The sequence below is a fragment of the Zosterops lateralis genome (genome assembly GCF_965231275.1).
Source record: "Zosterops lateralis genome assembly, chromosome: 1".
Lineage (NCBI taxonomy): Eukaryota > Metazoa > Chordata > Aves > Passeriformes > Zosteropidae > Zosterops > Zosterops lateralis.
In genome coordinates this window covers 14,477,102-14,500,145 of record NC_139762.1, presented here as the reverse complement: position 1 = coordinate 14,500,145, position 23,044 = coordinate 14,477,102, and the positions used below count along the sequence as shown (strand labels likewise).

The following is a 23,044-nucleotide window of genomic DNA, read 5'->3' as shown; positions in this document are numbered from 1 at the left end:
GGAGCCAGCTGAAAGAAGCCAGCTCTGAAGAGAAAGAAGAAAGAGAGGGGTGAAAAAAAGGAAAAGAACTGATACATTTTGTGACTATGAGGTGAAGAGAAACAACTTCAGGTAGATCTATTCTCCAATGTGGTCTCTAGCACGATCCTTCTCACATATGAGCTACCAGTGGGAAGCAAAGTCAAGTTGCCTATTGAAACTTTCTTGTCAAATAAACTATAGACAGATTAATCCAGGAACCTGATGTATCAGTTCAATGTATTAGTATCCTTGTCCTTGAGGATAGGGACTGATCTTACTTCCCCAACTAGACTGGCAATACTGAAGGTGACAGGTTTCTCCATTTTCCAGAATCTATTTCTGGGGAAAAAGAACCCAGAAGGCACATACTAAATATCTTCTAGCTCAGGGCTCCCACCGAGCCATTGAAAACTCTAGAGTTTGGAATCAGTGATAGGAGCTCAACTCAGAAAAGCAGCCTTCTTCATCATGTATTTGTACCATACAGAGGGGAAAAAAGTAATCTCTTGCAAGCACTGGCAGACTATTTTTATTATCTCATCCTGTATGTTTCCTAGTACAGTTACTGAACGTCTGGAACACTTGTGAGGATGAAGAACTGTTTGAAGCTGTGCCCACACACCTCACACACGCACCTCTGCTCTCATGTACAGACCTACTGTTACACACCTCAGGAGAATAGAGCAAGAATGGACTTGTTTAAGATTACTGAAAAGCTCCCAAAGTTTTGTTACCACACATGAGTGATGTTGAGACAGAAACTTCAGAACAGAGAGTGCAGTTCTGCTTCTAAAAATACTGGGCATTATTTATGTGACTTCATGCTGAGAATGAAGAGAACTATATATAAAATAAACATGTTTGCCCTTGGGTAGATAAAGGCCAGATCATTTCGACCACCTAAAATGGCATAAAAGGTAATTCCTTCCATTCTAAAGTGATGAACAACAAATAATTTGACTTCTGCCAGAGCCCTTGTACAGTCCAAAGAATAAAAGATAGAATCCTACAGGAACCATAATGAAAGAGAAAACGCTTTCAAAACAAAGACTTGATAAACTTGCCAAGTTCCTTGTAGGTCAAGAAATGGAGCAATGAATTCACCAAAATAGTGCTGCAATTTAATACATGAATGTAGGACTCAAGTCTCCATTACTTTTTAGGACAAAGGAGTGACTGCCATAAACCTAATCCTACACCAGTTGAGGACAGATATTAACTTTACTGCCTTGAGGTTCTCAAGAAAAGCTTTTATACTTTTTCATATCAAGAAAGAGAAGCCTAAAAACTAATGTTTCGAGGGCTTCCAAAAAAAAAAAAAAAAGTAAAAAGTATACTGCTTCTTCAGCATGTTTTCTAGATAGCAGTATCACTTAAGAATCTAAAGTTTGTTTGCAAAGTGGTTCTATGATCACATTTAAAACCCAAGTTTTCCAACAGTTTTTGGAGGTTTTTTTTTCCCTGCCAGGTCACTCTTATTTTTCTACACCAAAACTGTAATCTCATTTTACAAAGAGAATAGTGCTCACATCTCCAATATTTCTGTTACATAAAAAAGCAAAAATGTCAAAGGACAAAGTTGAACTCAGAGCATTCTGAATACTGTTTATATCCAACCTCACTTTCAGAGATACCTACCTCTCCAATTTCCATCAAAGGTTCATTCATATCCACCCCTCCATAACCATACTGAAGGTCAGCTTCAGTCAATTTGTTCTTCTTAATAAACTGTGTGTTGAGGTACCTATAGAAATAAAGATATTCTAATCAAAACAGGCAAATAGAAAAGGCTTTTAAAATTAAGTTCAGAATTGTGGAATGCCTTCCACTTCAAAAATATAACCTCCTTTAACCAATGCTGTTGCTATTTGTAGAAAAACGTTACAATACAAATAACATTGGAAGAGTTTACATTACATTAAAACAGTAGTGTTGGTAGCTGAGAGATCAAACAGCAACCTGAAATATCACTGTCAGCATTTTCTTGGTGATCAATAAACTTGTGTAAGAATCTAACCTTTCAACATGCACTGCTGGGTTACTCATACATATATGTGCAAAATAACTCCTAAACTCGCAGATTATTATTAGAGTGCTAACAGTTTATTTTAATGATAGAAAACCACTCCTACTATCAGATATTTTTAAGTGAGAAGTATTTTCTTCTACCTGTACTGTTTATTCTTTTTTGTTTCTCTCAGATTGAAACACAGAAGTTCTGCTAATTTTAATGGGGCAAACTTTTGTCAGTTATGATCCCTTACTCAGGTCATGGTAACTAGCTAACATCCAGATCACAAATTTTAAAGAGCAGAATTTTCAGAAATTTTAAGTAGCAATTATAAAGAAAAAATGCTATAAATGCTATTTTTAAATTCAGTATTTACTACTGTAGGCATAGTTTTTATAAAGAACACAAAATGGATTCTGTGCAAGACCTGCTAAAACATCCCTCTTGATTCTCAGTATTCCCATAAAACAAATACTGTAACATTTTTAAACTGAACCATTCTTTTCTTTCCCAGGTAACTGGGAAAAAAATTCTAATATACTTCACTACACTTATAATATTTCTTATGTTAGAAATGCTTAAATGACAAAACTAAGAAGGTTTGTTAAATTTCTGATCTAACCAGAAACTTTGAGATGCTCAGTTTCAGACATTGAAAAGAGCCAGATTACTGAAGCACTTTAAGAGATTCGGGCTTCAGAGGCTGCACCAGACCAGAGATGTTTGAACACTCTCGACATGAAGGCAAAAGCCAGGCAAAGGAGCAAAGGAGGAACACACTGTGAAACCCTGTGAACTTGAAAGAATTTAGGACATCAGAGAGTCCAAAGAAGGAAGACTTGTCATAGTGCAGTGATGACAAACTGGAGTACAGTGGCCTGAGCTACTTTCAGACTCTTACAGAGCACTGTAACCCTGTGCTACCATCGACACCAATCATGAACTGTAAATGCAGGTCTCTCTAGAAGGCTACAGGCCCTCCATGTCATAGAAAACCTGTGAGGATGTCAGGAACAGCATGAACACCAGCCTTAAGAAGGCTCCTTGGTGGCATTTTCCCATCTCTCCCCACGTGAACAAAGCCAACAGGTGCCAACCTGCTTTTTCTCGTTAAACTTGATAAAAGGAAAGACCTACACTCCTCTCACTTAACCCCTCCTCTCTCTTCCATCAGTACATACAGAAAGAGAACTAAGAGTAGCATGTAAAAGTAAAAATTGCTATACCTTGATATGTTGGTATTACTACAAGTATTTTAAAGACAAAAGGGAACAAAGCAAAACCTGTGCCATGTTTGTTTAGTTTTCAGGATTTTATTATGAACAATTGCAATCCTTCTTTCTTTTTTTTTTTTTTTCCTTTAAATGATTTAATTTCTATTTGCTGGATAATAAAACCCTTCCAACCACTTGAAGTACACAGACCAGATTTATTTTTAAAAGTACCTATGAAACCAGTTACAGCACCAAGATACTGGTAAGGCCTAATGTCCAGCATTGTTCTTATCTATTTTTGTTACCATCAGAACTAATAAAAACAACAACTTAAGAAGTTTCTTGCAGTGTTGCTTCTTTATTCCATCAGTTTTATCATCTTGGTTTAGTCAAGCACATGTGGGATTTTACTTTTCAAACTGAATCCAGATTTGTTTTCCTAGCAAAATGCACCGAGGAGGATGGGTGAAAAAAAACCAAAAACACCAACCAACCAACAACAAAAAAAAAACAACAACAAAAAAACCCCAACCAAAATCAACACTGAAGAAAGAAAAGATTTAGCTCATTTGCCAATTACATGACTGATCTTGCATTTTATGAATTTTGCTCAAAAGTGTCTCACATTTGAGTACTGTTTCAAATATTGCCTATCAGGTTAGAAACAGATGCAAGCCTAATTAAATTTTAAGGGAATCTATTTTAAAATAACTTTCAGATTACCACATGTAGACATTAATCAGTTTTCCCTGCTGGAAGAATTACACAAATTAGAACCTGGGATACAACAGAGTCAACTAAATCATGGTACTTTTTTCAGAGCAGGCCTGCAATAAGAAAAGAACTCCAACTGATTTATAAAAAGCAGAGTATCTTAAAGCTTTGACTCAAACCATGCTGGTTTCTACTGCATACTGCAGTACAGTGCCATCCCTGTAGAAGAACTCCTAGGATTATGAGCTTATATACTGCAGGGTTGACTAGCACCAACACATTTGGCATTGCAACATCAAGTAAAATACATTAGTAATGAAATAACTTTAGGAACCATCTTGGATACTTACATGTTGAGGCATTATTCCTTTTCTCTCATGTCTCTCTCTCTCATTATTCCTTTTCTACCATAACTATATTCTCTCCAAAACTGACCTGAGGCATATTCATCTATGCTCTCTTTAATCAGCACCCTTCAACTTAACCTGCAGATCATTTCAATAATTTCAAAGGTTTTACAACCCTTTTGCAAAGCTTACCTGTATAAACAGTCCATATAGTCTGCCCCTTTGCTATACTCTTCCCAGTATCTGTGATACATAACCAGTACTTGTTCTTCAGCTTCCAGAACTCTCTGTGAAGGCACACACACCCCACACATTAGAATTAGAATGAAAATAGCACACATACTTAGAAAGTTATCACAGAAATATCACTTTGGAATAGCATTTGCATATTCAGAATTGTGGCAATGACCAAAAAGCTAACACATCTTAATACTACCAAGTTTTGGTAATCCAGCTAGAACACAAAATTGCAATCTCTCTACTGTATTATTTTCTATTGATCTTTTCAGAAGTACCTGTTTGAATAAGCCTAGTTCATATTCTCACACCAAACTGCTGGGATAACTCACAGATAAATCCCTCACTGACACAGATCAGTTTTATATTAACACAGCCACATGCACTGCACACCAGAAGAATTAACCAACTACAACCATTTAAAACCACTATGCCTTACTGGATAGACAAGTCCTTATACTTACCAAGAATCACAGAATAAAGCAAGTTTAACAAAGCACAGATCCATATAAACATAAAACACATTAGTTTTTCAAATCTAGGCCAAAATATTTGAAATATAAGCAAATCATCATCTAACAAGCTACTGAACTTCTCAAAACAGATTCATACTTCAGAGAAGTAAATTCAACAATTTAAATTAATTATTGTTATTAGTAAGGGGGGGACGAGATCCTAGAAATTCAGCTTTAATTCTCTCTGGAGTTTGTAATTTTAAAATTTGGCTCAAGCAGCAAAAAAGCCCTTGCAAAACAGGGTAAAAAATTATGAAAGAGGAAAGTTGGTAGACAAAACAGAATTGAGAATGCTTTCCTCTGCTGTATGCATTTTGCAAAGATTTTCCAATGTTATTTCAGAGACAAGTGGTGGATAACCAATTTAAAAACTGGATGTGTGCCTTCCACTCCTTCCCACAGCCTCCACTGTGCCAGCACCTGCTCTATTATCCTAAGTGAGCTCATTCAGCTGCTAAATAAATGAGGAAGAACTTATTTGCCAGAGTTCTCTCCTAGTTTACTGAACTGATTTAATCAGAGTGCCAGAATTATCCTCTCTGTAACCAGTGGAACTGCCCATTAAGACACCCAGCCTATCTTGTCAAATACTCGGGTACCTAAGCAGGAAGCCATTTAGCTGCACTATCCAGAATTTGCAATGCTTTACCCCCTATAAACACACTAAAGACCCAGATAAGCATCTTAGTTAAACCTACTTCTCTTTTTACTGATGTAGATGGACACCATTCATCTATCCTATCCTAATGAAATTTGCTTAGATGATGAAACAGAAGTTAATTCCCAGCTATATAGACATACAAATATTGTTGTCACAATAAATAATTTGCCAATATTTCCTCCCCTCCCAAGCATTTGTGTTATTTTCCACATATTTCAGAAGGTTTTTGTTTATTTTTTAACAGAGTATATGCAATCAGTTTCCAAGACACTAGAGTAGATACTTTTCTGTTGAAACAGAAGGCCAATGACAAATTACAGTACATTCGCAAAATTAAGATATTTCTCTAACTTGTTTGATTATAAGCATTTATTGTAAAAGAAAGAACTTGCTTTTCAAGCCAATGAGTATATTGAATAAACCATAACTAATGGCTTAGAAAGAAAATTATTTATTTTGTGTTGCATATCAACAGGTGTCTATAATACCTGCCTACATTTGTATACATGTTGTGACATGTTACGTATTTTATATACACAAGTATTCTGTCTCTGCAATGCTGTCATCTGTGATTTAGTCTTATAAAGACCTATTAAAAGGTTAAAAAAAAGGATGAAGAACACCTACACAGACATCAGTAACTGGACAGGTTACCTTGTGCAAATGGCGTACATGATTCTCCAAAAAAATTTTAGTCTCAGTATAAAGTCTCTCTCCAAGAGGTTCAGGATAGGCCACACACAAAGCATAAATGTCTCTGGGCTCAAAGTCAAGGTTTGTATCAAAGTGTGAAAACATTAACAAAGTTTATGATTTATTTTAAGAGTAACTTGAGGAAGACAAGTTATGACTGAGAACTTTGCTTTCAGAAAAGCCAAGCAAGGTCCATATGAACAACTGTGGGAAATAAACTAATCCTGAAAAAATTACTTTAAAACATTATGTTTAACCATGAGGCCTAGGCACTTTTTAAAGCCAGCCATGGTAGAAATGAATGATTTAGTATATCACTTTAATTAGGGGAAGACACAAGATCTGCTTTCTTCTAGTCTACCCTAAAAAAGCACATGCCTGTGTAAAAGGAGGTAGAAGGCAGCTGAAGTCATCGGCTTCATCTACAGAACAGTGTCAAGCTCTCATCACACAACTTGTCCAAATGCATGTTTCATTTTTATACTGAATTACTACTCAAAACAAAGAAGATTCTGATGCAGGAGAACTTACTAGGTAAAAACCCTTTATATGGCAAGTGGAATCTCAGAGATCCCAACCAGAATCTAATCTTGAGTACAGTTATTTAATTCACATACATCATCCTTATTAGAATTCTCCTCATAACAGCAAAAGGCATTAAATTGGAAACCCCAAGAAACAAAATAGGCAACATTAACTGCTTTGTAACAGTACCTACCACTGCACTACACCAGCTTGTAAAATAATGACCAATAAAATATCAAAACCAACTTAAATAGTGAATAATTAAATATTTCATTTAAGAGATTGCAAAGAGTAGTTAGTTTTTACACCTTCCCCTCCCCAACAATTTTTCTCAGTCTAAGGATGGTGAGTAGTCAAATGCATCCTCAGTATAATTGAAGCCACAAGCCTCTTCACCATGCAAAGGTATTTCTGAGAAAAAATAAACCCAGAATTAGAAATTTTCGTAATTTACTCAAAAGCAAAGGAGACATGACTTTTTTTCTCTTCAGATCCACAACTACACTACCTGAATCACCAAAATCTACAAATCTCTACTACAAGAACAGCTTACCACGAATTTAGAGGAAAGAGGCAGCCTTCACCACAGCAGCACAAGAAAATAGCAATGGCAGTTTATTTGACGAAAGCAGCAAACAAATATATCTGAATTTATCTTGTAAACAAGTTCCTTAGTTTTAATAATCCTATTTAAGAATGAAAATGGCATCTCTACCCTTCCATGAAAATGTGCATCTTCCAAACATGCCTTTCCTTATTCTAGAGAACAAATTTTCTTACAAATGAAGAAAGCTGAATCCAGTATTCTTCCTTGACATTTGCCACTGTGTCTAGTATCAGCAGACACACAAACTAAGAAGCACTTGAATAGGCACCTCACTCTCCTGTATTAACCAAATACTACTTGCTGTATATCAAGTTTCTCTGGAATTCTACAAAAGAAAAGCTACCATGAGACTGAAATACATGACTGTAGCAAAACTGTGCTTTTTTGCTCAATTTCTACTTGCTTCTTTATCCATTTTGAGTCCAGAATCCAAATTTAAGTACCATATTCAAAATGTTGAGACTCTCTTAACAACAACAACAACAACAACAATCTGAGGTGAAATTAATCACTAATCATCATTGGTGTTTTACTCCATAAACTTAAAGCACATTTTTCCTGTGCTGCTGTCCCTTAGAACATCAGGAAGAAGCCTTTACTGTTCAATAATTTATCTTTAATGGTGAAAGCCATCTGTTCTTCCAGTTCAGCATACAGTTTTGCAGTGTGAGAAAGGCCAGAGGAAGCTAAAGCCAAACTGCTGCCTAGGGGCCTTCCCTCTGTATTGAGAACAAGAACATCAAAACCCTTCTGTGACTTAAGTGCTTTGGTAGTTGCTATTTGAGGGGCATTACCCAGCAATGGAAAACTGAAGCACTTCCACACTAAGAAGGAACAACACAAAAATTACTATCAATCAGAAAATACTATATCCAAGGCTATAAAAGCTCACAAATATTGCCTTCGAGGTTAAAAAAGCATCTAATTAAGACTTTTCTAGGAAACCAATATAGAGCTTTGGGAAAATTTCTATTCATCAATCTTCTGTAAAAGAACCAAAATTTGTAGAGGATTTCAGGACTCAGTCAGAAAAACCATGACCATGCAAACTTTATTTACTCTTCCTTCTTGGCCAGTTGTTTTTAAAGATACATGTTTAACTTCCTGGTTCACCATAGGGTCCTTGCAAAACAGTTCATTAAAGAAGGGAAAACAAACTTGGAGAAAAAATGGTGAAAAAAAGCAGGTGGCCATGCTGCATACGTTTAAAATAATTCTGTTTGAAGTACAGCTGCCCCTGGGTACTGTTCATCTTATTTGTAACTTATTGGGTGGAAAACCCAAAACAACAACAGGAAGAGCTTAATGTTCTACCTGTCAAAAAAAGTTCTAGGAAAAAGGCAGTTACCAAAGTACAGACAAACTACCTACCACTCTCTAACCAAGTCCTAACTTAAAAAGCACTCCCCTGCCTACTGAACAGTTAACAGCAGAGTCCTGAAAGTGATACAATGTATTCAATATAACACCTCAAACATACACAAAACTGTCATTCATTTCCCAGAAAATGAAACAAGTTCATACACATTTCTTTCTGCAGAGAATCTTAAAAGGAAATCTGAAGGTCAAAGGTGGCTCAGGATGATTCACATTTTAAATACAGTGACATATGGTCTTTCAGTTGATCTTTTCCAGAAGATTTTAACTCTTACACCATTGTGGTTCCCAGCTCATTGCCATTCTAGCATTTTAAGTATGAGGTAAAATGTTTATTTAAAGATAAGCCATGATTAACAATAAAATTACTATTAAGTTATAAAGGAAACACTGTTTTCAAGACAAACAAGTTCTTGGGAATTAGTGGGGCAAAAATTAGTTCTAGAAGTGGAGTATGTGAAGTGCAAGCCTCTCTTCCCTGAAATACTGTCAGGTTCCACACTCCACTGGATCTCAGAGGCCTCAAACAGGACAAGGGAAAGCTTAAAATACACTGATGCAGATGTGATTGTTTGCTGTATCTTATCCTTTTTTTCCACATCACTGTGTCAAAACTATACAGTACAAAGATCAATTGATACCATAATCAATGAAATAATCTGTATGAGTTTTATTGAAACAACTCAAATAAGTTGCCATCTTTCTATTGTGCTGATTAAGCAATAAGAAAAACAGAGTTAATAGAACATTTCCTTTTAAATCCCTGTAGATGTTTAGAAACATTACTCCAATTGAATTGAATTTAAGAGAGAATAAAAAGTTAAATAATAAGATGGTGTATTTTTAAATGTCAATTTTGTTTTTAAATGTCCTTAATACTTTAGTCTTCTTTATGTGTAAAACCTGGAAAAAGGTTTTATTCCAGCTGTATAGAACTATCAGTTCCACCAAATTGTTGAATACTCATTGAGCAGCTTGTGTTAAAACACTAAGTTTGGTTACAGGAAACAGAAATACTAAACAACCAACATTCAAGCTGGAAGTTACACAAACTCCTTGGGCCATTCAGCCACAGACAATAAGCCAGAAGCCTCATGTCCGTGCCAAATCAGGCACTAATAGTGCCACTTTCCAAGGAACGTAATTAAGAGATGATAGTAAGTAAGGTCTTAAGAATTACATGCCAAATGATTATTCCAAGACTGCTTTCTAAGTCTGCTATTCATAAGCAATCCTTTTCTGATGTTCAATCAACTGGACTAAATCCCAAAAGAGGATCAACAGCAGACTTGTGTGCAAGGTCTCCACATAAGAAATTGTAAGCAAAACAGTGTGACAAGAGGAATCAATACAGCATCTCATGCAACAATTATTATTTTATATTTAAATCTATTTTAGATGCCCTTCCTTAAATGTTTAAAGTTTTAAGCTACAGAACTTAACCACTTGATAAAGACTGAATTATGTAAGCCTCAAAAACTGCTTAGAAAGAATGACTGCAGAACAACTTCTCGGCATGTAATTAATTCAAATTTTTTTAAGTTCTGGAGTCACTTGAACTTCACTTCAGTACAAGGTGGTAAGTATGCCCCCAGAAATTAATTTCAAAATTTTAAAATGAAAGAGCTCTTAAAGATTATTACACCACAAAAAGTCTCCAGAAGAACTATGAGGTATGTATGTAAACACACACTCAAAACAGGGACATGGGAAAGCAATTCTGAGAAATTATTAACATGTTCAGAATGAGATGAGACTTTAGAGTCAAGCTCCTGCATACAGAATAAGCTTATGATGTAAAAATTTATGTATAAGGATCTTCTCAGGTGCTTTTTTTCACCCACAAGAATTAATAATTTAATAAATAAGTCTAAATGATTCTTCCCCCTCGTAATTAAACCAAATTGTGTCCAATCCCTGCAGAAGAGGTCTAAAGCCTCCTGAAATTCTCCAATTATGCACCATGATGTAATGGCTAATGAATATATAGACACAGGGCACAGTATAACTGGTTACGAACGTTATACTTCTTTTAAAAGAAGTTAACTGAAACTTAAAATCTTGTAAAAAATTACAGGTCCATTTTACACGACAACAATGTATGTACAGCTGTGATTTGAACAGCAAGACCATACAAATGCAGAAAGAGTAGTTATTTTTAAACATAGTATAACTGTCACGAGTAATGAGGCAATAACAGCAGAGGGAAAGGAAGAAGGCTTTTTAATCAATCTTTGCTGTAGAAATGTCTAGTATGGTAGTTATCAGTACAGTTAGAAATGCAAAAGAGGGAGAAATCTTTATGCAGAACAACCTCATCATCCCGAAATCCCAAATTTAAAGATGTGCCCTCTCTGTCTTGGGTATTTCCCCTGTTACACACAAACACTTAAACATAACAGAAAACCTCATCGTCAGAATAGGGGACACTCAATGCCTGTAAGAACAGCTTTAGCATAAGCTAAGTATTAGAGCTACCAAAAGTGACTAAAATTGAGACCAGTTTACTTTTTATTCTATGTGAAAATCATGATGATTTTCACATAGAATACTTCCCAAATATGCAGAATTTCCCATCCCTTTCAACTTATTCACAGTCCTAATAACTAATAATCTAATAGGTACAGCCTAACAACAAGCTGCTCAGGATCACTGTTATGTAACACAGGTTTACTCTGTGCTAAACACATCACACAAAGACATTAAATCAGATTTTTCAGTTAAAGGATACGAGAAGCGATCATTCCACGTTGCTCTTTCAACATAATCCAACATAACAACAGCTTTAATCGTTGTTAGAAGTTTGTTCCATGTTTCATCAAAGTCAACTACTCGTGGTTTCAAGGACATTGTGGGGCTTTAGTGTTAATCTGTAGAAGAATTAAACGTGTCAGACAACATTGCACAATCATTAAAAAAATATACACTTCCTTTGAATTTTTCAATTTAAACTTTGTACACCGTTGCACCACTATGACAGAGCGACACAAAGAACACCCACCCCCTCCAAAATGAAGCTCACAATCCCTCACTTTTAATGCTTTGGAATAGAACATGAACGTTGCATGAGTAGCCTAGCACATAACACCAATTAATCTAACAGCATCGTGCTTTGTGAAGTTCATTATCTCACCAAACTATTCATTTAACAGTATCACATGAAGAAAACAACTTTCCTCTAAATTTTGATTGGTTCACTTTTACTCCAAGGCTGTTTCAACTGTATCTAAGAAAAACTGGGGTAAGAAAAACTAAACTATTACCAGAGCATCTGAAATGCCTCCTGTCATTTTGTAGCCTATGTTCACCTCAGGCTTTCATGAGACATTTTTGGTGTTACATTTGAAAAGCCACAAAACCCAAAAGCTTTGATCAGGATGTGAAAAAGAAAACACAGGGCAACAGGCAGAGCTTGTGCAGATTACTGCACTATGCAATAGGACAAACAGTGAGATCTTTCAAGTAAGACTTGCTTGAAAATACAGATTCAACACTAAATTATCTAAATAAAATCACAGAAAAAGTAATATGATTTAAAAAAGAGACAGCTGTGAAGGCCTCTTTTTTCCAGTAGTCTCTGTCCTATGCACCTGATCTAGAAAGAACCTGATGTGTGACATTCCATACACAAAGCAAGTACAGTTCCTACTCAGAAACACAACATAATAAGACTACAATAAAAAGTGAAAAGAATACTTCTATTTCCATTTCAAACAGATGGACAAGTGACTCCTGTCTTTCTAAATTTTCAAGGTCAGAAGGGAAAGTGGAAAGCTAGTGACAGACTTCGAGCACAAGAGGCAGACCTCTGTAAGGGAAAGAATCTAATGTCGTGCTAAAAAACTATTTAGCAACCAGTTTACTACCTTAACCACTACCAGCTCTTACAGGATATATCACTTCTCAATTTAAGAAAAAAACAATAAAATCAGATGCAACTTTTAACATGCATCCATACAACTCATTTCCCTGACTAACTAACCAAGCCCCTCAACTGCTGTAAATGTTGTCATATTTGTAACATGGTTATTAATTCAATCCATATATATTGGCAGGAGCTTACACAGAAAAAAATCAGTGAGGAGTGACAAAGACCCATCAAAGAAAGTAAGCTGAAAAACACATTGATGTGTTTTACAGAAACATGAACGTCAGCACAGGCAGACAACAGCTCACTTCCAGGAAGGGAGAAGGGGAAGTGATAATCTTCAAAAAGTCCTAATACTCCTTTTCTGGAAAACATGAGAGCATTTCCAGCTGACCCCAAGAAAAAAAATACTCATGGTCCACAAGACATTAGGAATCATAAATGCTTGTGTTCATGAAGCTGTATTTGTGCTCTATTAGAGGTCACTGCCTTGGGAACACATGTGGTACACCCAAGGTAAAAGAGCCTTTTCTTCAAAGACAAGCAAAACTGAGGGGAAGAAGGAAGGGCGAAGAAAAAGTTCCCTGCACGGTACATCCCAATGGCATTAATTAGGAACAACGTGTTCAGGATTATTAAAGCCTATGTAAAGCATCCACATAGTCATCCAAGTATTCTGGAGTTAAACAGTTTAAGATAACTATTATTTGGCATTCTCTTACAACTTCCATGGAAATATGAATTTAAATGTGTTTTGAAGACATTTTAACAAATATGGTGTAACTTCTACCGTAAGACACTGGGGTTTTTGGGGTATGCTCTACTCCAGTGTCAGCAATGCACAAGCTCACCAACTTCGATTATTAAATATCTTGTATCGATCCCGGTAAGAACTACAGCAGGGCAGAATACCTACCCTAGGGTTTAGATATTCAGGGGGCGGGAAGCCATACCTGTTTGCTAAACCCTAACGTAAACAAATGTTATTGAAACATATTTACTCAGCAGGATTAGTGAAAGGATGCCGCTTCCATCGCCTCATTCTTTTTAAAACACGCCGCTGTCATACTGCATGTATTTGTTCACACAAATAAACAGAGCATACTGTCCGGCATCAAAGGACGGCCCAAATTCCCAGCCTATTTAACCACGGCGATAAGCAGCATTACAAGCCCACGGTGGGTGCGCAGGCACAGGCAGGATCACTGGAGTCAAACAGGTGATCGGCGCTGCCCGCCCCGTGCCCCGCTCCCCACCTTCTCCCTCCACCAAAACAAAAGCGAAACCGGCCGAGGGCGCAGCCAGCGGATAATGAGCGGCCCCGCCTGAGAGGCCGCACCGCGCCCTCTCCGCGGGGCAAGGGCAGGACCCGGGGCAGGAGGCGGCGGGCGGGCGGTGCCGCACGGACACGGCTGGGGAAGGGGCCCGGGGCGGGGGCAGCGGCGGGGCCGGGGCCGGGCGGGAGGCAGGGCCCGATCGCCCCCGCGCACACCCGGCGGGGTCGGGACCGCCACCTCCCCGCCAGCGCGGCGCTCCCTGCCCTCGGCGCGGCGGGCGGGCCGGACCGGGCCGGGCGAGGGCGTTACCTGGCGGCCCGGGGCCCGAGTCAGCGACCCCCGCCCGGCCTCCCTCGCTCCTGCCCTCGGCCGCGGTCGCTGCCCCGCTCCGTCCTCACAGCGCTGCCATTACCCAAAGCCGCTCGCGCCCCGCCCCTCCGCCGGCGCCGCCACTGCCGGGGTCCGCTCGCGGCCCCGAGGCTCCGCTCGGTGCCGCTGCCGCCGCGCCGTCGCCTCACCGGCCGCGCCGCCGCCCTCGGGTTCTCCCCGTCGGGCTCTCCCCGCCGGCCGCAGGAGGAGCCGGGCCCGACGGGTCCCGGGGCTCCGCCACTTTCCGATCGCACCCACCCCCCGCCGGAGCAGCGGGGTTTGGTACGGCCCGCACTGTACGGCGAGCGCGGGCGGCCGCAATTCCCAGCGGCGGGTCGTCACCGCGCACGCGTCACTTCGCCTCCATGGCGGGACCGTTCCCGTCCCGCGCCTTCCCGACATGGAGTCGGGAGGGAGGTGGCTGGACGGGGGCTGGAACGGGCCTCCCCCGGCGCGGCGTTCCCGGCGTTCGTGTGAGGAGGTCGCGGTTACCTCAGAAAGTGGAAGTGTCCCCGTCCCGCCGCCGGCCCCCAGCGGGGAATTCCCCCAGCTTCCAGCACCCCGCTCGGCTGCGGGACGCCCCGGGCCGTGCCCCGGCCTCGACAGAGCACCCGCCGTCCCGCTGGGGGCTCCGGCGGAAAGGGGCAACACAAAGTTGTCGGGCGGCGGTAACAAAGTAGAGTCGCTGTGGAGACCAAGTAGCCGGGCGCGCTCACGTGCCGCGGGCCGCGTGCGCGCTGGGGGAGCCCCGGGCCCCGCATCGCCCCGGGCAGGGCTGGGCTGGGCTGGCTCCCCGCGGGGATACACCACATACATATATATATATATATATATATGTATATATATAGGGATTCATTTAGAGCACATAGCGCAGCTCTCGGTAGGAGACGATCGTCTTCTGGAAAACAGACATTTATTTCTGAAAATTCTCTATTATTCAAACTACTCAAAATTTATGTCTAAATAATTGCTTTCCCTGATTTCAAATCAAGCCCTTGCCCATTTCATTTCCAGTGCTTACAGCTTTATCATTAAGCCTTTGTGTACTCTTTTAAAATTTTTTTTATTAGCTCCTTCTAGACCTTTTAAGCAGCATTTCAACTTTCTCTATTTTCACCCTAAACCCCTTTATTTTTCCATTCTGGTAGTTTAAAGCTCTTCCGTTTGCTGGGAGAGAGGTAGGTTGTAACTTTAAGCTTTTGGGTGCTTGTTATTTTCTGCAAGTGTTGGATTGGATCTGTGGCACTTTCTCCTTTTTTTTAAGGACTGAAGGCTCTTTTTAGTGGTAGTGTTAGCCACAAGTTTGTGAGCTAAACCCTTAGAAGTTCAACTACATGCTGGCACAATTTAATTATGCTATTGAACCATGCTGTGTGAATGTATTAATTGTACAAGATCAGATATCACAAGTTAGACAGCCGTTAATAAAAAACATCCTTATCTATACACTATCCAAACATTACACAGTACATATTTTCTGAATTTCTGTTATATGAGGAAGTTTAGTCCTGAGTTAACTGTTATAAACTGGAAACATAGGTACAGGAAGGGAGGTATTTTCAAAACTAATAATTTGGGGTGTTCAGCATGGGATAATAATGTATTAATTTTCTGAAATTATGAACATTCACAATTAGCACAGACTTTAATTTGGTACCAAATCCTCAACTATTCTGCACACTCTGTTCTAGAAGGCTACAGGTGAGGAAACACAATTAGGGAGTTGCAATTCAGAGGAAGAACATAAAGATTCGTTACTGCTTTTATATAAGGTATTTAAAAATCATTCTTGGATTTAAATGTATTTAGGAAATAACAATTCCTACTTAAATCACAAAACTTTAAAATCTGAGTATCCTTTTCATTAAGTTTCTTTATCAATGGTGTCCAGAGAATTACCACCTGAAAACACAGAACAGGGAATTGCAGGAGTCTTGAGAAGAGCAAGCTGTGAATATTACAGTGTGTGTTGCCAAGGTCATCTTGCCACTCCCACAGTGCTACCTGCACTTCCAAAGGAACAAAGGTTCTCATACAGACTACTAAGAAATTATTATAGTGGACCTGCCAAGAGCAAGACTAAAACTTCTGTGTATGCATCAATGCTTTATGTGAGTGGGTATGTGATTTATGCATCAGTGAGCTCAGCTCAGTGTTAGCTCTGTGCTGGGGCTGCTCCTACCTGCTGAAGCCCAGGTGTTGATCATCTGAACTAATTTGCTGTGCAGACATGCCCAAGACAGCCAGCAATGGAAGTTGCCATTTGGCAAAGCATGGCCAATTAATGGTGTCCTCAGCTACCTCAGTCATGTCTTGATGCATTTCTTGATGACAGCAGATGTGCAGACCTACTTTAAATCCTGCTTGACCAAGGCTTAGTATTGTCTTCCAGCAGTTGTAGACAGTGGAGACAAAGATGGGGGACAGATGGAAATTCTGGCAGTTTTGTAGGGTAGTCCTATGGAGAAGTCAACTTCTTTCCAATAAATTCATATCAATTCTTTATATATTGTTGATTACAGTAGTGAGTGACACAGGTTATTTTCTACTACATGCATATGCCACCTTAAAACTTTGCCACCACATATACAAATTTATGTTGATTACATCTGCTATCAAATCTGCTCAGTACTGTCCTAACCACTATTGCAGTATTTCCTGAGTTCCCCCATTGTTCATATGCATTTGTTTTCTTTCATCTGATACTTCTGTTTCTCTGTCTGTTTGCATTAACTTGTTTTCTCTTATGTAATTAATTCTTTTGGAAGGAGCTGTCTATTTTGCTTTTGTTTATGCTACATCTAACACTGTATTATTCTGGTATTCTCTCAGCCCTATGGTAATATGAACACTATATTAAATGTGTCACTGTACCACCTACCACTTTATTTAAAAGCAGTTTAGACTGCAGTCTGAACTGATAGTGAGTATCCACATTCCCCACCACCACCATTTCATTTGCAAATGCCTTCCATGTTACTATCTGCTCTTCTTGTCTTTGATTTAAAATCCTGTTTTTACAGTAACATATTCCTTAGCCTTTTCATGTAGAAAATGAGAGTATTGACTCGATTATTTGTTATATTCATGTTATATTCAATTTTTACTAGATGAGTTAGTCTGCATTATTGATGCAGAAAATAATACTAAATTCTGAAATAATACTAAATTCTGCAGGAAATAATACTAAATTCTGAAAACAAAATAAATGAAAGCAGAAATGGACCTTTATTTCATTATAGCTATTTTTAATCTAGACTTTTATTGTAGGTATTTGTCTTTCATGTGGTAATGTGCAAAATACTGTACAAAGTGAAAAAAAATCTTTATAATTATAAAATACACAGTAATTAAATATTATTCTCGTAGATTTTTGAAGTTTATGAAGAATTTTAAATGTGTGATTATTTAATCTGCTTTAACCCTTTAATTTTCATTAAGAAGCAGCTGCTCACTGCACTCCTGGCCACAAGATGGCAGTGCTGAATAGATAAAAAATAGTAGTTCAAGCGTTTCAACTTGCACAACCTACAATAAAACTGATAAAACCCACACCTTTCTGTCCATGAAATAGGAAAATTAACAAAAGTTGAACTTTCCCAAACAACATTTATTAGTTAGCCATCATGTGTTCAGTTCATCTTGCAGATTTATTCTATCCTTCCCCAGGATTGCTAAGAAAAAAATTCACAAAATTCATTTTTTCCCATCTGTTATTAAAAAGGGGCACCAATGTGTTTTCATGTCATTTTACCTAAGAAGTTAAATTATATATCTGAGCAAATCTAGTTAGTTTTTCTTTCCTATATTTTTTTTGCAAAAAAAAATTGCTAAAAATATTCTGCAACATTATTGACAAGCAAAATTGTGTATTTAGAGCTTGTATTTGGAGATCAATAATCTGTCAAGACTTTATGATGCAGTAAATGAGCCTAAATTATTTTACTTACAGAAATGCTCAGCTATTAAACAGCTTTATATATGAGGTATTAAAGAATAAAAGATTTTGGAGCTTTTGTGTGTTCAGTTACAAGGTTGTAAATCCTTCCTGTTCAGGAAGTGCCTCTGATGACAATGGCTCAAGGTACTTGCTGTGGGCTGGGTGAACCAGATAGAAGAATTTACCAACAAACAAGCAACCTGGCATGTAAGAGGTTTCAGTATTCCTGTTTATAATATTGTTTGTGGGTGCTGACACCCTGGTCAGTTAGGCATCAGGCAGTGTAGAATCTGTGTGAATTTAAGTCAGATAGGCTCTCCTAGGCATTGCTGGGGGGAGCCGTGAGAAGACATTCTAAACAATTTCTAATCTTGCACCTGCTGTTTTTTCCATGTTGTTTACTTGTAAAGATGTTTACGAGTGGGTGTTGGTCTGAATGACCAATCATCTTCAAGTGTATTGGAACAGTGTATAAAAAGGATGTGCCTTTTAATAAACATTGCTTTTAAGCCCTCTAAGACAATTTGGAGTTACATCATTATTACAGCCATCCCAAATATAGTAACAATAATTGTTTACCTAAGTGTGGGGAAAAAGAATGCAAAAAACTTATAAAGAAGCTATTAGGTGGCTTTATTTTCTGAATTGTTAAAAATGAAGGAGTCCTGGCTGAGTCATCATTTGGCTGAGTTTGAGTTAATTACTGGGATTTTTCTTTCAGGTTTAATTTGAATATGAAACTACCCCTGAAATTTACTCTAGCAAATTAAGCTAGCTTGTAGTTTTCATGCTTTAGCTTATATGCATAAAATCCCAAAGTTAGCACAAGTAAGGGAAGTGTGGTGACAGAGCTGAGGACATGGAACTGTTCAAACATCATCATTTATCCCTGCTGGTGGAAATGAGAGAGAGGGGGAGAGAGCCATGAGAGGATGCTGCACGCAAGGGAAGGGAAGCTGCAGTTCCAAGAAAGTTCTGTTACCTCTACCAGGTCATGAGCTCGGAATATATTTGCTTATAGTACTAGCAATGAACCAAACAATATTATTCTAAATGTCTCTTCTTCCCTTTTGATTCAGAAATTATGCAATTGTATTTGGAAAGTGGTTCAAGTCCTTTTTTAGCTGTACCTTTTATAAAAGGCTCATAGATCATGTGCACCATTGTACAGTCGCTTTTAAAAATCATAGTGAAATAATCCTTTCATGGAGATGCTGTAACACAGTGAAAAGACATTGCTCAATACCTTGAGTCCTGTGTCCAGTTCTGGGCCTGTCACTTCAAGAAAGATATTGAGGTGCTGGAGTGTGTCTGGAGGAGGGGAATGAAGCTGGTGAAGTGTACAGAAAATATGAGGATGTAGCAGGGGAAGCTGGGGATATTTAGCCTTGAGGAGTCTCAGGGGAAACCTTATTTCTCTCTACAACTCCTTGAAAGGAGATTGTAGCCACGTGGGGGTCAACCTCTTCTCCCAGGTAACCAGAGACAGGATGAGAGGCAGTGGCCTCAAGCTGCAATTGGAGATGTTCAGGTTGGACATCCGGAAGAATTTCTTCACTCAGAGGGTTGTCAGACATTGGTGCAAGTCACCATCCTGGGAGGTGTTCATGAAACAAATGGATGTGGCACTTAGTGCTATGGTTTATTTGAGAAGGTTTATTTAGCCAAAGGTTTGACTTCATGACCTTGGAGGTCTTTTCCAACCTCAATGATTTTACAATCCTTTGATTTTATGAGCAGATACTATGAGAGGAACGGAGCTGCTGCTTTTTGTTTGCTAGGCACAATATTTTGGAGAAAATAGTAATGTAAATCTTGAGTGGTTCTACCACTATACTAAAAATGTAAACCCCAGCATACAGCTCTATGACATCTGTGGGTGCAGCACATATAAATATACACACAGATGGAAGAAAAACACTTGAACTTGGTGACTGCAGAACCCCTAGTGATGATGACTCTTAGGCAACAGAACTTAATTTTGAGACAAGGTTGAATTTGCAGTGCTGTTGTTTCCAGGAAAAAAAACAAACAACAACAACAAAAAAACCCCCACCCCCCCCCCCAAAAAAACAAAACACAAAAAACCAAGGCAAAAAAAGATCAAATAGTATCTGTCTCCACTAAAATATGATAAATGGGAAATGTCTTGTGCCCATTTCTAAAATGTCATTTTCCAAATTAAACTCAGCATCACTCCATTTCCTTGGGTTTTCTTGAGAAATTATTTTATAAACGTATATATATTTGTCTCTCAAATAATCCAGCAAAACGCATATTTCATACTTAATGGAGATGGAAACCTCCTGTAACGTGCAAAATGCTAGACAAATAAAATGAGAGAAAACGGGTCATAAATAAACCAGCTGGCAAAATAGCATCATCAAAGAGATAAAGTAGTTGAGCTAGCATTTGATGAAAGATATATCCTTTTCAGAAAAATATGTTTCTTTAGTCATTTATCTGTATCACTGGTGGATTAAGAACTAACAATTCTTGACATGAAAGAAATGCAGAAGCTCACATAAACACACTGCAAATAGCCTGATAATCTTCTGTTATACAGAATACTCTTCCATTTAGTTATTTTTCACTTGTACCTCTTTCTTCTCTTTATAACTCCCAGACACCTTTACCTTGCTTCATTTATTCAGCAGCTTTTTATATTCTGCATTCTCGCTCTTCACTGTCATTTACAACCATTTACCACCAACAAAACAAGCTGCTCCCCCATCAAAAACAACCTACAGTTGCTAGAAAATCTAGTCTACAGCCACTGTGTTAACCAAATGCAAATTCTTTTTTTATCTATTTTCATTGAATATTTTTAATAAATATGAACTCTTTATATGTGTTAGCCTTTTACTGCATTATCTGAATGTTTGATGTCATTCACCTCTGTATGAGGTAGTTCCTCAATGTCCTATTAGTTCTGGCCACATTCCAGCACTGGCTCATTGTGCCTTACAGGATACATCTTTTTCAAGGCACAAATGTATGCCAGCTGTTTGGGATATCCCTATTCCTGTGGCACAGTGTATTCACATTCAACTACAAACCCTTTTCTGTGTGCTTCTTTTAACACAGCCTATTCAGAAAACTTTTATTAATAAAGTTCTATGTATTTAAATTTTAAATAAAACTCAAGTACTTGTTTGGAAATTTAATATTCATGCTATCAGTACAAAATAATGCTTTATACAAGCCTGGTTCTTTTCACCTGAAAAGTTCAAAGATCACTACAAACAGCAATAAATTGTAAATGGTTATGAATACTGTGAAGTACATCTTATATTCATGTTATGAGGAAGGTGTTATATAAATAAAGTGCATTGTTCAGCAGAAGAAATGAAAATTTCATGTAGTAGATCTAAGTTACCATTCTTTTTTTTCTGCTGCAACAGAAATATCATTATGCGTATCTTGAAGTAACCAGTCAATCCTTTAAACATTCCAGATACCTTACACTGTTCCCTAGTCAGAATATTATTTTCCCATTATAATAGTTTCTCTCATGAAATGAGTATGCAACAAATGAGTATGCAGTAATTTATATAATATCAAGTTATTTGTCAGACTACAGGTTTCTCCACTGTTTTGTTTGTTCTGTCTCCAGCGTTTGGGGAGAACAGTGCTGGAGATTGACCTAGGATGGGTAGATTAGGAAAGGGACAGTCTGAATCTTATCAATTCTCCTCATCACTTACAAACACAACACCTGGTATCTTAACTACACATTCACACATCATTTTGGCCATTTGTGTTGTTGTTCAAGCAGTGATCAATAAAGTGATCACAGGTGAGCTCTTAGTGTACTCTGATTTGCTTTGCCATGTTTTGATGCATCAGTAAGTACCTTCTTTCAAAGCTATGTCTGCAGGACACACCAGATAGTAGCATATGACTTGGGATACTTGTTTCATATTTATAAACTTCAATTTCTTATTACAAATCCTAAAACAGAAAAAAAATAAAAAAAAGAGCAAACAAAACAAACACAAACAAACCACATTAAAATGTTTTGTATTTCATCTTCGGAGTGTAAAATATTACAACATTACTGCAAGTTATTATCCAAAATCAAATTATTACAAACCCAAGAAAATCAAAGTAATGATATTTTTTAAAATGGACCTAGAATAGTACTTGATATCCTGTTCACCAATAATAATGTCCAGCTCTTCCAAATAAAGAAATCCTATTGTTTACATGGCACAAGGCAAAGTAGAGCTAGCTGAGGTACTGCAAAGCCTCACAGCTGTTAGGCCAGGCTTCTTACTAAGCCAGACCTGGGACTCCTCAAGGCTATTCCTTCTTGTGCTTCTGGCTTATGCAACACACAAAAGTCAAGGCAGTGCCTTAGCACAGCACTGATTTCAGCAGTATCGATTTCCAGAGGTTCCAGTGATGGGCAGTAACAAATAATAATAATAATAGAAGAATCACCAATTTACTCTTGTATTACTCATACTGTCACTCAGTCTTATTTCCAACTTAACGTAGTTTAGGGAAGGAGACATTACGAAATATTTATAGTTCTACAGATGTGTAACTTAAAAAAAATCTATATACATTAAAAATACATTTGCAAAGCTTTTACCTTTTAAAATATTGTTCAATGTTTACCTTTCTAAGGGTGTGCCATTTCTGTTTCTATTTGTGAGCCAA

At 38.1% G+C, this 23,044-nt stretch overlaps 1 protein-coding gene across 4 annotated transcripts in view; it reads right to left on the bottom strand.

Moving 5' to 3' along the window:
* Positions 1 to 14,949, bottom strand: part of CUL2 (cullin 2) — a 78,366-nt gene extending 63,417 nt beyond the window's left edge. For 2 of the 4 annotated variants that reach the window (XM_083859063.1, XM_083859060.1), the window contains exons 1-5: positions 14,377 to 14,487; positions 11,654 to 11,792; positions 6,375 to 6,477; positions 4,500 to 4,594; positions 1,660 to 1,765 (exon numbers count right to left, since the gene is read on the bottom strand). In XM_083859063.1, coding sequence (XP_083715189.1) covers positions 1,660 to 1,765; positions 4,500 to 4,594; positions 6,375 to 6,477; positions 11,654 to 11,772 — 423 coding nt within the window. In that variant the 5' untranslated portion in view covers positions 11,773 to 11,792; positions 14,377 to 14,487. Of the gene's footprint in view, positions 1 to 1,659; positions 1,766 to 4,499; positions 4,595 to 6,374; positions 6,478 to 11,653; positions 11,793 to 14,376; positions 14,538 to 14,928 lie in introns of those variants that run through there. The other 2 variants (XM_083859062.1, XM_083859061.1) reach the window with 2 other exon arrangements.
* Between the last annotated feature and the right edge of the window lie 8,095 nt (positions 14,950 to 23,044).